An 18944-nucleotide genomic window follows, 5' to 3' on the forward strand; every position below is an offset into this window, starting at 1 on the left:
CATCTTTGACCCTGTTCCCTCCCACCTCCTTCATCACATCAGGTTCTTTCATGTAGTTTCAATTGCTCTTTTCCCACTGAATATATTTAGAGCTAGAAAGAACTGTAGAGGTCTGATTTTACAGATGAGGAAACTGAGACCCAGATAATTTTATTGATTTGTTCAAGGTCAAAGATAGTAATAGTAATAGTAATGGCACCACTTCTTTTACAAATACAACCAAGTATTTCAGGTCCCTAAAAAAATTTTCTCTTGGTCCTTCTACTTCATACAGTTGCTATTGTCACTCTCTTTTCACTTTTACTGTCCAATTTCTTGAACAAATTGTCTAAAGTATAATATATTTCTCTTCTTCCTTGCTACTCACTCTTGCCTCAAGCCCTAGTAATTTGTTTTCTCTTAACCCATGCCCCAACTCCACTGAAACCAATCTCTTAAAAAGTCAGCAAACTCCACTGTCAAATTCAATACCTGTTTTTTTCTAGTCCTTATCTTTCTTGACCACATTATAGCATTAGACACCATCTTCCAGCCCCTACTACTATATATTCTCTCCTTAAGAGACACTGTACAATATAGTTTTTTCATCTGCTTCTTTAACTATTGCTTCTGCTTCACTTCTTGTTCCAGGCTAGATTCCCCAAGTTGGGTACTCTCCAAGGTTCTGACCTTGGCCTTTTCTCTCTAAGCAATTCCAGTCATTCCCATCATAAGTTCATAATTTTGAACTTAGTGAAATTTCCCCTAACCTTGCTCTTCATTCTGACTTCAGAAGTCCTGTCAGTGTCATCAACAATGCACCCCCCCAATTCTGAAAACTAATTGCTATCTTTGACTTCATTATCAAGTCATATGCATTTAATTTTGCCAAGATATTTCAAAACTGTTCCCTCTTCCATATTTCTATTATCAACATTTTGAGATATTTCCTCCTTCCACTTGTCTGGACCAGGGCAGTATTAGATCAAGGACAATTCTAAAAGTCTTTTGATGGAAAATACTATCTTCATCCAGAGGGGAAAAAATATGGATTCTGAATGCAGACCAAAGTATGTTCACTTTTAAAACTTATTTTATGTTTGTTTCTTTATTTCTTTTATTCTTTCACCTTTAGTCCTGATTCATCTTTTTATAACATTACTAATACGCAAAAATTTTACACATGATTGTACATATATAACCTATATCTGATTACTCTCTGTCATAGTGAAATGGGAGGGAAAAGGATGGTAGAAAAGTGTAGTACTAAAAGCTTACAAAAAGATGAATGCTTTAAGGTAAATTAGAAAAAAATAATGGAAAATAACATTAAAAAAAGATAAATAGATCCACTTGTACGAAATCCTTTCCTGATACTCCCAACCATTAGTGCCTTTGTGTTCTGTATACACTGATAAATGTATCAGTGTTCCCACTGAGAGATTGTAAACTCCTTGAGGGTAGGGATTGTTTTCCTTTTTGTCTGTCTCCCTTGTACCTTGCACAGTGTTTTGAAGATAGTAGATGTTTAATACATCCTTGTTGATTGACTGCTATGTGGCACTATAGGACACACTGTTCTGAAGGGCAGAATGACATGAAAATATAGCTGGCCTTGGAGTCCAGAAGACCTGAGTTTAAGTCCTCCTAATGTCACATCCTGGTTGTGTGACAGCTAGGTCACTTTAACATCTCAGCACCCTGTGACAATTTTCTAAGAATATAAACTGCAGAGCATGATCTGATGTGCACTGATATGTTTCCTTGCTGGGAGCTCTTGATCCCCCCAAATTCCCAAAATTATTGAGTACAATTTTGCTCTATAATAATAGAAAGTCTTTCACTGAGCCCTCCCAGTGAGCACTTTAGGCTCCTGGAAAAATACCTCACATTCCCCAAGATATTTTTCCAAGATCCTAAAGTACTCATTGGGTAAAGTGCTCCCCTTTGGTAAAACAGAGATAATACTCTCTGCCCCCTTTCTTTCAGAAACAGTGGATACCTAAGAAATAGAATAGAAGACATAGAATAGAAGTTCCCAAACTTATGGTCTCAAGATCAAACTCTTTACACTCTTAAAAATTATTGAGAATGCTCCCTCCACAAAAGATTTTGTTTTTGTGAATTATATTTATTGATATTGAAAAAAAGTAAAATAGCATTCTTATGAAAATAGTTTTAACCTTGTGGATGTCTTTGAAAGGGTTTCAAGGATGAGGTCTTTAGATATCACTTTGAGAATGACTTTCCTAAGAGAGAGAAAATCTTTCATTTAAAAGAAGGAATATCAAGGAAAGTTTCTCACAAATACTTATATGATGAAGTACAATGGTAGTTAAAAGATGAGAACTCAGACAAAAAGCTGACTACTTAATAATGTGCTTCAAGACTCCAAATCACAGATAGGAATCATTTATAGTAGTATTGAGGTCCAAAGGAGTCTTGACAATGTAGTTATTTCCTATTCTTTTTACTGTTCCAATCCACTTTCTACTCTGATACTAGATTAATATTCCAAAAAAATCCTCCGCTCAAAATCCTCCAATAATTCTCTACTGATTACAGACAGCTAAGGGGAATAGAACACCAGGCCTGAAGTCAGAAAGACCCATCGTCCTGTGTTCAAATCGTACTTCAGACATTTACTGGCTGTTGCAACCCTGAACAAATCACTTAACCCATTTGTCTCATTTTCCTCAACTTTAGAATGACTTAGAGAAGGAAATGGCAAACCACTCCCAGTATCTGCCAAGAAAATTCCAAATGGTTATGAAGAGTCAGAAAGAGTGAACCACTACTATGGATAAAATTTAAACTATTTAACCCAAGAGTCAGAAACCCCACAGACTAGCCTTTATGCACACTTCGAACCTTATCTCCTAATTCTCTTCTATGTATATCAAATTCTTTAATCAAAATAATTATGTCATGGTTCTCAAACACACTAGGAAGGGCCCCATTTCCACCATTTTGTCTCTTCCTTTCCCATGAACATCTGGTTTAATCTTAACCATCTTTTAGACTTACTTCAAATCACTGGATTTAAGCCAGAAGATATCACAATCAATGGCAGGATTATGAACCCATTTCCTAAATTTCACTTCTTTTCTTTGCATTTATCACTCAATCTGATCAGAGTAAATGACTTTCCAATTTGACTACACTCTTGACCTATGATTATCAGAAAGAAAGATCCGATATATATACTGAAAGGTCAACAGTTCAATAGACTTGTGCAATCTCATTCACAAAGGCTCAAATAATCCCATTTCAGAGCTTGACTCACGAGACAACCTGGACCCATTCAGACAACTCTGAAATGATCTGATATTTATTCCATAACTCTAGTTGTCTTGAGGTTCTCATCCTGTGCCTTGTTTTCCTTGCATTATAGGGTTTTTTTTTCTTGCTGTAACCAGCAAATCTTGTAATGTGCTGATTATACTCATGCTTGGAAGCTGTATTCAAATGGATTCTCCTATGCTTTCTTGCTCTTCCTTCTCCTCCCTTGGGTTTCCTTAGCAATCCTCTAGAACCTAAATGCTCAGAGACTGTGGTGAAAAGGCAGTAGGGGGTGAGCTTCTAACCTTGGTCAGAGGCATTGCAGTTCAAGAGGGTATTGTCCAGGGGCAGCTAGGTGGTGTAGTGGATAAAGCACTGTAGTGGGTAAAGCACCGGCCTTGGAGTCAGGAGTACCTGGGTTCAAATCTGGTCTCAGACCCTTAATAATTACCTAGCTGTGTGGCCTTGTGCAAGCCACTTAACTCCATTTGCCTTGCAAAAACCAAAAAAAAAAAAAGAGGGTATTGTCCAGAACAGAAGTAAAGTCATTTGTTCTGTATTACTCTACTGACCTGAAAGAGTCTCCATTTCCCATATATTTCTCATTGTTCCCCAGGAAAACAGGGTTGCCATGTTATTATTCCTGTTTTTTATAGGTGTGTTGTCATTTTAATTATTTCACAGATGAATCAACTTAGAATAGTCAAATGAGTTTCCAGGTGTTTAACATAAGGGAAGTGGGCAGAATTCCATGATTCTCTGATTCTCAATTGATTCTCTGATCTCCAATACTTTACTTGAACACTGACCCTGAATGAAACAGCCAATTGTCCCTGCCCAGATCTCTGCCCAAATACCATGAGATGTGGACATAAGGCTGTCAGAAGGATGTTGGAAATCTTGGTATTGTGGATAATTAGGTCAGAGAAGTGCCACCTTTGTCTAATGCTCCTGCCCTACATCACATTGCTCAGTGGTCTAGTCTTTGGGGACTTTCTCTCCCACAAATGGAAGTAGATACAGACACTGCAGGTGGTGCTGAATGCTATCACTACAAAGAAGAGGAAAGTCAGATTCATGTACATGAGAAGAACTTAATTAAGAAGTGTCTCATCTAATCTTCAGAATTTTTCTGAGGGGCACTGAATTCCTTCAGAGATTGTTTGAAGTCTTCAACTTCAGTAGCATCTTCCAGGCCTCTCCTGAATGACTAAGCTCCTTAATGTATTAGAAAATCAATTCTGAGTGTAAAGGTTGAAGGGTTATCCAGTTGAGCCCAACAACCTAATCATATCAAGTGCTGGGAAAGCTTTTAGCCATCAGTGTTAGTATTCTTTAAAGAAGAGTAGGGTACAAGTAAAATGAAATGAATTTAACCTAAGCCTATTCTTCAGCCACAGTTTTGAAAAGAATTCATTGTGATCCCCCCATTCCCTACCCTGTTATTTCCTGAAAGGCCTGTCTAGTTTTTCCAAAGAAAGGGTCAAAGAGGCACACGATAGAGTGGTGTTAAAGACCTCATTTTTACTCACAAGCTTTCAAAATGGGTCCTGGACAACTGTGAACTATTAAAGTGCAGACCAGAACAGAAAACAGAATTGGTTTGTTGTAGTGTTCTTGTGTGTGTATTTTAATTCAGTATCAGCTAAAGTTGCAATGTCCCTCTCACAGAGGATTTCAAACAAAATGTGGGAAGGATTGTTTATATTGGAAAAGACATGGTGGGTTGAGGAGTGATTGACATAACTTTCTTCAGACCCACAGAGGTTTAGTAGTTACTCCATTTCTATTGAGGACAGAACCAAAAAACTATGAAAAATGTAATGATAAGATTTTAAGACTCTAGTTCAGAACAGTGGCTGAGCCAAATTTTAAAGTAAGTTTCCTTAATGGAACTTTCTTATACTAATGAAATCCCAGGTATGGTCAATAGAATAATAAATAGGAAGGTGATGGCATAGTAAGTGAAAAAGAATGACCACAAGATAGCAACTTCTCCAGGGCTATTTCTATCTGAAAAAAAATTCTATCCCATTGAAAAAGAGAGGAACAATGAAAATATGATGATGAGAGTATTTATGCATCACTTTAAGGCTAATAAACACTTTACACACATAATCTTATTTGCATTTCATAACAGTTCTATGGGATAGGTAATAACAATAGACTGCATTTATATAACACTTTAAGATTTGAAAAGCAGTAATCTCATTCCATTCTTACAACTCTGAGATAAGGATTATTATGCTCTCCATTTTACAGGGGAAGAAATTGAGAGAAACTGAGGCTGAGTGTCTTGCCCCCAGGGTCTCACAGCTAGGAAATATCTGAGGCATGTTTTGAAATCAGATTTTCTTAACTCTAAACTCAGAACTCTATCACCTGTAGGTGGTAGTTGAATTGATTTCTTTGATTTAGAAATGAATAATTCCTTGAATGTACATGATTTCCTTTTGTTCTGAAAAGTTCAAATTCCATTAATTTTCCACCTTTTCCTCTTAACATCTTTGTTCAGGATTAGTTTGCTTTTTTGCATTAAACTACTTTGTATATAACTACTTTGTATTTAAGCACATATATTATAGGTGTTGATGCTTCTTTCTCTCCTCCTACCTTACACTGTAAATTTCTTCTTGTTGAGTACAGATTGTCTCATTCTTTGTACTCGTAGCCCTAGCACCTAGAACAATGTCTGGCATAGGTATGTTGTTGTTAAGTTATTTCAGTCTGTCTCTTTGTGATTCCATTTGGGTCACTTAACTCTGTCTGTCTCAGTTTCCTCATCCAGTATCTTTGACAAGAAAACTTCCCAAATTAGGTTACTACATGACTGAAAACAAAACAAAACAGAACAACTGAAAAACAATATTATGAACCAGGCACTGTGCTAATTACTTCAGATACAAGAAAAGGAGTGGGGGAACCCTACTATTCCTGTCTTCAAGGAGTTTACATTCTAATGAAGGGCAATGTTTAAAAAATTAAGTATAGACAAGAGGTGATGATGTTTTTCCTTTGTTCAAAAAAAGGCTATGACATCAGGGAGATGATGCCATGATATGTATGTGAAATGGATTTGAGTAAGGGCAGTGCTGTGCTAAGTCACCAGTCTTACTTTCTCCTCTAGAGACATCTGAGTCTAGTGGCCAGATAGGAATCAGGATGACTAGAGATAGCCATGGATGTGAGGTAATCAGGGTTAAGTGACTTGCCCAAGTCTAATAAATGTTTGAGGCTGGATTTGAATTCAGGTCCTCCTGACTTCAGGGTTGGCACATTTCCCATTGTACCTTCCATAGACAAGAGGTAGATAACAGTAGATAGAATGTTGTTTGCTGTTGTTAGCTGATCTTTCATTCTTGAAGAGGATCAATGATGTCTTGGCTTACAAGTGAGTTGCATTCAAATGAGGCTGAGTTGTGCAAAATCATCAGCCTTACTATCTCCTACAGATTCATTGATGTCTAGTGGATCATGGTCAAGAAGACTGGCTATGTCCCCAAATTCAGTGGGAGATTTTGGCCTTTTTAAGCTATGGTATTTCCCAGGCCTCAATTTGTCCGTGGCTATACCCATTCAATAATAAAAGAGCTGAGGTAAAAGATTACTTAGTTTGCCTTCAAAAACACAGAGTGTATTCAAAGAGAAGAAAGCGCTAGCAGCTGAGGGAACTGAGAGAAGTCTCCTGCAGGAGATGTCACGTGAACTCAGATTTGAAGGAAGTGTGAAAGAAACTAAAAGATGAGGAGGAAATGGCAGAGATGGGGTTGGGAATGGAGGTAAGCAGAACGTTCCAGGAATGAGAAGTATCCAGTATAAAAACATGGCTCTAGAAATACTTTTTCTCTCTTCTCCACTGCTTACAAAAGGAATTTCAATGCCTTTTAATTTTTTTAATTTTTAAAATTTATTTAAGGCAATGGGGTTAAGTGATTTACCCAAAGTTACACAGCTAGAAAATTATTATGTGTCTGAGGTCATATTTGAACTCAGATCCTCCTGATTCCAGGGCTGGTGCTCTATCTGTGCCATCTAGTTACCCGCTTCAATGCCTTTTTAAAAAAAATCTATTACAACAACCCCAAAGTCATTTTTCTTATAACCCATTTTTCATATCAACCCTATACTGAAGTCTTCCATATACATTAGATCATTATTTAGTGTGGGAAGATGAAAAAGTTGAATATTAGGGAGATTCAGTGACTTACTTGAGGTTACAAAGGTAGTACATTTTAGAGTCAGGATTTGAACTCAGTCATATCTCTCCTCTGCTTCAAAAAAACTGAGTTTTAAATGATGGAGGAAAACTCAACAGACAGAGGGAGGGGAAAATCTCAGTATTGAAATCTCAATATGGAAAAAATAGTGAGCAAAGACATATCGTCTATTGAATGACATTTAACAGTCTTTTGCCTGGCCTTCAATACTCTCCAAAGTCTAGAGCCATCCTATTTTTTCCAGTCTTTTCTTATATTGCAACCTATCATGTACTATAGCCAAACTAAACTATTCTATAATCTCTGAACGAGCTCAGAACTTTCCTGTTTCCATGTTTCCCATGCCTAGAGTAGTCTTTCTCCTTCCTATTGAGTTTTAGCTGTTATTTAAATCCCATTTTAAATGTCATCTCCTCCATGAATCCTTTGCTCATATTCCTCAGTTATAGTATCATAGATTTTTTTACACTAAGCAGAAGGGGCCTTAGAGGTCATCTAGACCAATACTTTATTTTTACTGATGAAGAAATGAGTCCAAGAGAGGTTAAGAGACTTGTACAGAGTCAAAAAACCAGGAAGTGACCTATTTGAATACAGATCTTCCTCAAGTTCATCACATCATCCTATATTGCCCACTTGAAAATCTGGTATGTTTTTCATGCCAAATCCTGAATATTAAAATCATAAACCAAATCTTTTATTATCTATTAAAGTGGAATCCATTCCAATTTTTATGGTGTCATTTTAGAGCTCACCACTTAGGTGCCACTAGGTGGCACAGTGGCTAGTGTGCTGGACCTAGAGTAAGGAAAACCAGTGTTCAAATCCTTCTTACATGTTTCCCTGGTATGGGACCACTGGCATGACCCTTAACCTCTCTCAGCTCTGTAAAAAAGGGGTAACTATCACCTAGTCCCCAAGGGTTTGTGAAGGTTGCTTGCATGCATCCAGGCACACACATATGTGCATGTGTGCAATATTATGTCATATACACAGACATCGTAAATATGTGCATGTGCGGATACACATGTGATTATACAAACACATGTTCATAGAAATGTATTATATGCATGATCATGTTTATATATGCACACATGTATATGCATGTACAGGTCTATACATAGGTATGTGTGATATGCACACAAGTGTCTATGTGTGTGTACATGTGTATATGTACACATATATGTGTGTATATATATATATACATACATATATATATATATATATATATATATATATATATATATATATGTATTTACCCAAACACACATATACCCATTAATTTGTTTGATTTTCACAATAGCCCCAAGAAGTAGGTACTATTATTATCCCAACTTTACAGATGTACAATGTTTCACAAACTTGAAAAACCCTCTATAAATGCTATTACTGTGTTCAGTGCCTGACAGTTCTTTACTTGAAGGAAGCCTTCATGACTTTTTCCACATATGACACAACCCCAGAAACCTCTGAAGGCAAGATGGGTAAGCACTCAAGCTATGGATAGTCTGCCCACTGTTGGAAAGCCTGCCCAAGTTGCCTAGCTGCAATTATTTCAGAGAGTTCCATCACTGGGTTAGCTTCAAGGTGGACTTTGCATCTGTACCATTTCACATGGACCAATGCTCAATGAACGGAAGGATTGTGATCTCTACTGGCAGAGGGTTCCACACCCTGACAAGATCACTGATTCTTTTAAAATGATCTATATTTTCTCCCCCTGTGGACTACAAACTCCATTAGGGCAGGGACCACTTTTTTTGTATTTCCCCCCAGTGCTTAGCAGAGTCTTTGTTCAATTAAATGATCTCTGGTCCCCTCTGGGGTGAGGGAGCTTGTGCATGTTCTAGTTCCTGGGTAGGGAGGATACAGCTAGGAGAAAACAGCATGGACCAGCTAATCACATACCTTCGTTGTCATAGGACGTGATGACTTGTGTCTGCTGATGGTGCTGTGTCTGGGCCACGTTTCCTATTTAAGTAAGAGAGAAAATACTGTGGTGACCACTGGGACTGGGGTGGAATTTCCCTTAAGGCAGAGTTAAGAGATGCGTGTGTGGCTCCAGGAGAGGCAGGTTATCCAAAGGCTGCCAATATCTCCCCTTTTCCATTCCCTCTCCCTCCCACATCAGGGACCAACTCAGCAGGGGGCACCTTTCATCAGTGTCCCAAAAGAGATTGGGTTTCCTTCATTACCAGAGAGCTGATCCGAAGCTTAGAAGGAGTGGCACAGAGTCAAGTAGCCCTTTGTGCCTGCTGGTGAAGGAGGCCCTTGTCCCTGTAAATCACTGCTCTGGAGAACTATTCCCTGCCCCCACCTCACCCCTGCCCCATGCTTGATGCCCAAGTTTTGATTCTATTGCATTCAAACATTGAGGTATCTTTTTTTAAAGGTGTGCAGTTTAATGTATAACCTTAAAATGAATTAAAAATTGCAGCATCTCCTAGGGGAATTTATCAATCATAACTAATCAGACATACTACAGATTTTATCTATTTACCTATCTACTTTTTGGAAGCAATTCTGAGCTACCCTAGCTCCCCTTAACTCTCCCTCTCCAAGGAGCTGGTCTAGAAAAGGGAAGTTGCCATCCTATTAATACTGCCATTGAGGCCTGTCATGAATGACTTTTGAGCAAGTCACTTCTCTTCCCTGGGCTCCAGATTTTCAGAATCACTCAATGGCAGAGTTGGGAGGGACTTTAGCAGGCATCTCCCCCATCCCATAATGAAAGGAATTCCTAAAATAAATCTGTAAAATGACAAGGGTGGACTAGAAGATTTCAATAGTTCTTTCCATCTATGGGATTCTGATTTTGCTAACTGAACAAGAGCTTTGGGGGAAGAGGGGAATCAAGGTTTTGGCAGCAGAGGGTACTGGCTTTATGGCAGTGATCCCATTAGCATCTTCCCTCCTACTCTCCCCCTTTGACCATCTACCTCTCTGTATTATTTTTCCATAGCATTCTTATTGCCTTAAATCATAGTGGGCAAAGATCCTCTTAAAACAGGAAATGGTAGGATCATGTAGATAATGTCATGTGCTCATCTCTATTAAGTGTTTCACAATTAACCTGTGAGATAGGTAGTGTAAGAAATAGCATATCAGTTTTACATTTGAGGAAAGGGAGGCACAGAGAGGTCAAGAGGGTCATTCATATTCACATGCAAATCTTTTGACACCAAGGTCATTGTCTATTCCTCCCCCCCCATACACAAATTAGGATGCTTCTTCATATAAAATATGTAGAAACAGATTTGATCACTTTCCCAATGTCCAACTAAAGCTGTAGACAATAATACTGCAAGGCTACTTTTTAGTTTTTGTTGTATTTCTTATTCTACCTAAATTCTGATTTCTTTTTGTCCCTGAACTGATTTGAGTATCTTCTGTATGGTCCCTAATTCTTCTTTCTGACCTTACCATAAAGGGAAGACTATGTTTATCCTTTCTTCTTTTTCCTTTGTTTAAGGACATCAAAGAATATAGAACTATAAGGGAACTTAGAGATTAACTAGTCTAACTTGCTCATTTTATAGAAATTGAGTCCCAGAGATTCAGAAAGAGACTGTATGTGTGAAGAACTAAGCTGCTCCATTTTTAATTTCCTGATATCATCCCTTCCCTACACTGGACATTTTCTACTTTTCCCTCAATAGGGATAGTGCTCCTTCTCCCTTCCCCACCTATTTCTTTTTTCCACCTTTTGCATTGAAAATCAAATGAACACAAACACTGAACCTGGAACTAGTTTGTCCATGATTGACCTACTGAGGCTCTCCACCACCTTTTGTAAACTCTTTGAAGGCAGACACTGTCTTGCTTTTGCATTTTTATTTTCAGTTATCTCAGTGTTTGGTGCATATTAACCACTTATACATGCTTTTTTTCTTCTTTTTTTTTCCATTGCTCAAGGTCACCCAGATTCCGAGTAGCAGAGCTAATATTCAAATTTATGTCTTCTAATTCCAAATCTTTTGTTTTTTTTTTAAATAAACTTTTTTTCTTTTTGGCTTACATTTTTCTCTATATTCTTTTCATTCCTTTATAAAAACAGAATTTTTTTAAAAAAAGAAAAAGTGGAAGATGAGAAAAAATTCTGCAAAATCAATCAATATGCTGAACAATTTTGATAATAAATGAAATATTTCCCCTTCATTGACACCTGTCTCCCCTCTCCCCCATCTCTCTCTACCTTTGCAAAGGAGGGAAGGGAAATTTCTACCCATCTTTCTTCTTAGAAGTCAAGCTTATTCTTTACATTTTTGCAACATTCATTTTCGCATATTTTGTCATTATTTCTGCTTCTCTTTTTACTACACCAGGTTGGTTCCTTAGACCTAGAAATGTAGCATCCTCTAGCAGCATTTCATTATTTCCCTTCAATATAAGACCAAAGCCAAACCCAGAGCAGGTAACTGTCCTCAAAGTAACCTCCTGTGATTATGCAGCAGCCTTCTTCCAGAGGCCCTCAAGACCTACCTCTTCCCCCCATTTCTCTTTAAAACTGACTATTGTCCCTGTGTCTCCCAACAACCCAATAAAACAGTGCTCAGTGGGAATCCCTGGTCCTCAAACCCTGAGGCCTGAAGACAGGAAGGTTGTGTTTCTACATAGGACAGCTGGCTGTCTCGCTGGGGGGGAGGCGGGTGTGTGGGGGGGTGTTGAGGAAACTAGATCCTGGGGAAGGGAATCCTCGAGGAGGAGGATTGGCTGGCACCAATAGGCAATTGATATTTATAGACATGACTGTACAGTTGATTTCCATATGTAACAACAGAGCTGTACAGTGCTGCTAGGTAGAGTTCACCAAGAGACTAGGAAACAGCGAATAGAAACACAGAGGAACACACGGCCAGGAAAGCGGGCACGGCTCCATCCTGAGCACAGCCGGTTGGATGACAGTGTTGCCAGACTGGGTTTCTCAACAATTTGGTATATTTGCTCTGCCTTTAGAAATTAAATCGGTTACAAAGTGAAATCATAACAAGCAGAGGAGACTTTTTTTAATGGCCAGAGCACATATCCAAATATATGTCAGCAAAACTGAAAATTTAAAAATTATAAGAGAATTATCTACAAAAATAAAGAGACCTAGACGAAAAGAACACCAAATATATTAAATAATACAATTTTAGAAAAGAAAATTAAAGTAGCTGGAAACTACCAAGGAGGGAAGGGGTGGGAGAATAACCTATTCCAGATGGATTCATTATACTTTTAAAGAAAAATTAATACCTATATTGTACTAATTGCTCTAAAAGCATTGGAAAAAAAGAGTTTTGCCAAACTCTTTTTATAAGAAGAATACAGTCCTAGAACCTAAACCAGAGGCCCAGAAAACAAAGAATAGTAAGTGTAGGCTAATATTCATATTATCACTTCAGAAATTTTAAATAAAATCCTAGCTTAAAAAAAGATATATAATGATGGTTGACTTACTTTCCCCAACCCCAATTTTGGCCAGATTTTCTTCATATACTTCAACTAAAATAATACATCATAACAGGCTGAGTGCAGAAGATGTGAGAACCAACTGTCTTATATTAAGCCATATATAAAAGAGATTTGTAAAAAATATGCAAAACAATGTCATTCTTCTTACTACATTTTTTTTCCTTGGGGCAAACATTATCTTTCATAAGATGCTATTTATAATAGGTAATGAATTTATTACTGTTATTTTAAAAGAATAAATATTTTAAAATTTTATTCATTTTAATTTTCAGTGCAGTAAACATTAATAGATATAACCATACAAACAAAATGTCTTGGGTGGAGTCCTGATACCAAAAAGGTTGAGAACACCTGGAGAGTGTGCTTGAAGTTTCATAAAATGAATCTGGTTAAATAAGCACAGGAAAATCAAGAAACCTGAATTAGAATCCCATACTGGCTGTTTATCAAGCATGTTATATTGGTGATCGCAGCTGTTCTGTGTCTTGGCTTTTCTTATCCATAAAACTGAATTCTCTGCCTCATATTGTCAATAAAAAGAAAGTGTTAAGATTATAAAGTAGTAGAGAAATGGAACTCTTGCTTCTTTCTAAACCTCACTTTAATTCTCTTTTCCTTGCTTTTCTTGTCTATGTAAGAGGACAGGATAAACTATAAAAGATAATATATTATATATATAATATATGCATACACATATATGCATATATGAATACAATAGGAGAAAATTGAGCCATGAGATCTAAAAGGTCTCTAAAAAAATAAAATTAATTCTAGAAATGGTAGCCTGTGTATCACAGGCACTCAGTAATTAAGTGTTAAATAAATGAAAGTAGAAAGGAATGATAGACAAGTCTGTATTTCTAAATATGTACACCAAGAGAGGAGACCAGCTTACCAGTTCTTCAGCTCACCCTCTCCCCCAGGGCATACATGGAGTAATAGCAAAAGTCAGCAGTTTTCACCTAGCTTCTAGTCATGACTTGGCTAGAAAGCCATCAGATTAACCTGAGAGAACTCAGGCACAGGCTCATAGATTTAGATTTGGAAGGAATCTAAAGGTCATGGAGACCAACCCTCTTCATTTTCTGGATGAGGAAACTGAAGCCCAGAGAAGTAACTTGCCTAAGGTCACACAGGTATGAAGAAGCTGACTCCAGATCTGGTAGTCTTTCCCCTGGACATCTTGGCATTAGATAAAGAAGAATTGGCATTTAAAAACTGAAAAATGTTCTATCAGGGCTGGCCCAATGCTAGCACTGGCTTTCAACCACTTTTGAATCTTTGTGTTGGACTTCAGTTAGAAGGAAAAGATTAAGGACACTGCAGAAGACAGTAAATCTGTCCACTGCCAACAGCATTTTAGAACCTGTCTGAAAAAGATATTCTGTGAGTGATAACAGAAAAATTGATGTACCGATAAGGACAAGACTCTTTGGCTCACCCAGAAATGGCTGCTACTGATGGAGAGAGGAAAAAGCGGTTCATATCCTGGTTCTTTGTTTAAAAATATGGGATTCTGAAATGCAGAGATCAATGGAACTCAAAGCAACTTCACAGAATATCTAGCCCATTCTGTTCTTTTTGCAAATTTAGAACCTGAGGGTACAGTTGCTTGCTTAGGCAAAGCAGAATTCTAACCTAAGTTTTCTAACTCTGGGTTCGGGGGGTGGGTGGGAGGGGGGTGGGAAGAGATGCTGTGGGGAGTGTGGACAAGGAATCTGGACCTCTGATTTCATCAACTTTGAGAGCTCCTAGTGAAAAAAGTCACCAATATGAATGGGTCTAGACTTAAGAGATTTGACTGGGGGCAGTGAGACCTTGGGTGACCTGGGTCACATGCCTAGGATTTGTAGGAGGAAGGGCTTAAACCCATGCTAACTCCAGCAGGACTTGTCTTCCCAATATTGTGTTCACTCCAGTGCTTTTTTTCACCCTCCCTTCTTGGTCAATCCCACTGAAAAATAGAGTTGTCTTGAGGACAGCTTTTTATCTAGCTCCTAAATCCTAACCCAATACACAAGCAGATCTGTGGGAACTTAGTTCTTATTTTTCTTGCTCACAGAACAGCTTCTTTTTGGATTAATCTGATTTCCCAGATTTCTGTGATTCAAGGGTGCTTTAATTGGAGTGTTGGTTGGATGGTTTGTAACCTCCAATAGCAATATTAAAAAAGTCTCTGAAAGGACACAGGACTTTGCATAATGATATTTGTTATCATCATAAAGTATTAATTCACATTTGTATGAGCCTGTAAGGTTTATATATATATATATATATATATTTATATATATATAATATATGTTATATTGTAATAATATATGTATATATAATGTTTTAGGGGCTATTATCTCCATCTTTTACAGATGGGAAAAGTGATGGCAGAAAAGAGGGGACTTCCCCAGGATCAGACAGCTAATTAAGGATCTGAAGCAGGATTTAAATTCAGGTCTTCTTTATTCAAGTCGCTTACTATTCTATGCATGATGCCTCCTTGATACCTAATAAGACATAAATTTATATTTTATTATTATTCTTTTCTTCTTTTTATTCCCCATTCCTATGACTTCTTACTTTTTTACCACCTCCCCAGCCCAATACGGACCTTCCCTTGTAACAAACAACTACACTAACAAAACCAGCACATTGGCCTAAATCAAAAAACAATCTGAGTCTCATTTACACAAATGAGTTGTTAGTAACTGTTACCAAAGCAGTCTAAGATCTGGTTCAATCAACTTGGTTTATAGATCCCATCTTCAAAGAGATTACTCTTGGATTGTAATAGAAGGAAGTAGTGGGTTGCATCTGGATTGAATGGTTACAAGGACTGAATCACGGAACGGAAAGCTTCAGAATCTCTCTCAGACTAACACTTTATCATGTGCTTTGTTCCTAGATCATTACGGAATCACAGAATTCTTGGCCTGTCTCTGCAGATAATTTTGTCTAAAACCTAAACATAATCAGATTTCATAGATGAGACCATTTTAGGGCATAAAACTTCCTTGAAGTCCAATACAATTGGCCTGCCTTCTTTATCTTCAAGGAGCTGAAAAGACCTCCAAGATCATTTAGCCCAGTCTCTGAAAAGGCTGAAGAGGAACACTGTTACCATGGCCTTGTGTCACAGAAGGAACAGCATTTGAGGTTGAAAGATATTTCAGAACCAGGCTGCAAGCCTGGTCCAACTTCAGTTGCTCTCATTCCTTTTCAGAAAGATTGAATTCCCAGAGATTTAAAAGAAAGAAAGAAAATAAAAGAGCTGAATGAGACTGGGGTTTCAGTTTCCTCATATATAAAATAGAGGATTAGACTAAGTTGATCTATTGCTCAGGTTCCTTCCAGCTCTAACATTCCATCACCCCCCATGACCTCCTCCCAGACAGTTACCTCGAAGGTCATTTCCTTCAAATTTCTGACGTCTTCGGTTTCCATTTCCGATTCCCTGGAAGCCTATGAAACAATGAGTTGGCATGAGACATGCCAGAGCAGTTAGACATTTAGTTTAGTGATTTTTAAAACTGAATAAAATTTTTTTGTAAACTTAAAACAATAACAAATGCAAGTTGTTTACATTTCCAACTAAGTTTATAAAAACTTTAAAATCACAGATATCTCTAACATATACATTATATTTGCTAGTTGTATTCCTCCCTATTGCTTTGTGTCAACTAATACCTTTATTACTTGTATATTTTCCTCATATATTGTCATAGTAGATTTGCATGTTGACTTGGTTCTAGCATTTTCTCATCACACTATTTTATGAATGGTTTTTCATTCATTCATTCATTCATTCATTCAATCAACATTTATTGGGGGGCAGCTAGGTGGCACCAAGGATCAAGCACTAACCCTGGAGTCAGGGGGATCTGAGTTCAAATTTGACCTTAGTCACTTCATACTTACTAGCTGTGTGACCCTGGGCAAGCCACTTGCCTGCACTGCCCCACAAGAACAAACAAACCAACCCCCCAAAACACAATAAACATTTATTTAGTGCATACCATGTGTCAGGATCTGGGCAAAAAAACTGGTGATAGAAAAAGAAACAAAAGACAGTCTCTACCTTCAAGGAATTTACAATCTAATGAGTTTAAGACAAGGTGAAATTTTAAAACTTCTCATGTTTTTCCTTCCTATCTCATGGTTTTCGTCCTTTCCTTTAGTCCTAACTCCTCTTAAACAAAATGACTAATATGTAAATATGTTAAACATAAATGTTCATGTACAATTTTTACCAGGGGGAGGGAAGGTAGAGAAATGTGTAGCTTATGAATTTGCAAATAGTTGAATGTTGAAAAAACTAAACAACACCAAAAAAGACAACAATTAAATATATACAGGATAAACAAGAGATAATTAAATGATACAAAGCAATGAAATTAAGAATAGTTAAGGGAGGCTTCCTGTAGAAGGTGGATTTTTAGTTGGTTTCAGTGGTGGTTAGAGAGATCAGGAGTCAGAGGAGAGGAGGGAGAGTATTCCAGGAATGGGGGGGCAATCCAAAAAATAAAAGATCTGGATTTAGAGGGAACCTTAGAAGCCATTTATGTTACTCATGCATTTTACAGATGAAGAAACAGATCCAGGGAGGTTAAATGATTTTTCCAAGGTCTCACAGAATTTGAGATGGGGTCTGAACCTAAGTTTTCTGACTCTAGAGATATCACACCATGCTAGACCCCTTTTCCCATTGGTGAATTTCTCTCAGGACTTGACTGCTACTTCTCCAATCCCCTTCCTCTAATGTGCTGACTTCTCATTAGAATGTCACCTCCTTGAGGGTAGGGACTGTCTATCGTTTGCTTGCTTTAATATTCCCAGTACTAAATATAGTGCCTACCACAAAGTAGGCTCTTAGTAAATTTGTGTTGCCCACTGTTTTTCTATTGAAACTACCTTCAGTAGTTTTCTAGTTGAACATTTATCTATGGCAGTTGAGTCAAACTCAAATGGAGAATTTAATCTAAACATAAATCCTGTATATTGCCTTAGTTTCAAAATGCAATCTTATCTATGTTTTATTGTATTTTATAACTTTATTTTGTTAAGTATTTCTCAATTTCATTTTAATTCATTTCTGGCCACATTTTTCTGGTCACATGGTTAAAGCCTTCAATCCAGGGTACTGTATTCCACTTAACCAATGAATAATTTCATGACAGATGAGGACAGTCAGTTCTATGATTAATGGGTAAAGTGAAGCCAGGAGGCTTCCTGTAGCCCTTGGGTTTCTCTTCCCTACAAAATAGGGCTGGTTGTCTCTGAAGGAAGACCTGTGAACCAGAACTGCAAATAAGAAACACTTTTGTGAAAGATTTCTTTACTTGACTAACAGTTGTTTTTCCCAGTTTTTTTCCTGGAGACATTTAGTCCTTTCTAATTCTAATGAAGTCCTATGAGTCTATGATTCTCTTCTATTAAAGGAAACAAGCATTAATAAGTACTACCACTCCATTCACTGGGCTAAACATTTTACAATTATTGCCTTATTCAATCCTCACAAAAACCCTGGGAGCTTAAGTGCTATTATTTTCATCCCCCATTTTACAGTTGAGGAAACTGAGGCAGGCTGTGTCATGCAATTAGCAAGTGACTAAGGAAATATTTGAAATCAGGCACTCTTGATCCAAGCCCAGTACTCCAACCATTGATTGTCTGGCTAGCTGGACAGGGTGTGTTCCTTTTCTGTCAAATTAGGAGATTAGATATATGACAGCCTAACAGAGTGGATAGAGAGCTGACCTGGAAACAAAGCTTTAAAGTAACATCCCATCTACTATATATACTGGTTGTTTTACCCTGAGTAAATCACTATCATTGCAGAGGAGACAATTAGTTGAGGTAGTTTCTTCATCTGGGAATTCCCTATATGGATGAAGTGACAGCTCTCTACTGATTTTTAGGTGCCTTCTGTTGATTCCATCCCATCTGTAGTATCCTACCCAGGATCAGTACCTCAGACACCAGGACTCAATACCAACCAAGAACATGTTCCAGGTGGTG

The 18944-nt window shown here is 37.6% G+C and overlaps 1 protein-coding gene across 1 annotated transcript in view; it reads right to left on the minus strand.

The window, feature by feature from the left end:
• KY (kyphoscoliosis peptidase) overlaps nt 1-18944 on the minus strand; it is a 94297-nt gene that overhangs the window by 72144 nt on the left and 3209 nt on the right. The window contains exons 2-3 of the mRNA XM_074214823.1: nt 16326-16388; nt 9387-9449 (exon numbers count right to left, since the gene is read on the minus strand). Coding sequence (XP_074070924.1) covers nt 9387-9449; nt 16326-16388 — 126 coding nt within the window. The remainder of the gene's footprint in view (nt 1-9386; nt 9450-16325; nt 16389-18944) is intronic.

This window comes from Macrotis lagotis, chromosome 1 (assembly GCF_037893015.1).
Source record: "Macrotis lagotis isolate mMagLag1 chromosome 1, bilby.v1.9.chrom.fasta, whole genome shotgun sequence".
In the NCBI taxonomy this organism is placed as follows: domain Eukaryota; kingdom Metazoa; phylum Chordata; class Mammalia; order Peramelemorphia; family Peramelidae; genus Macrotis; species Macrotis lagotis.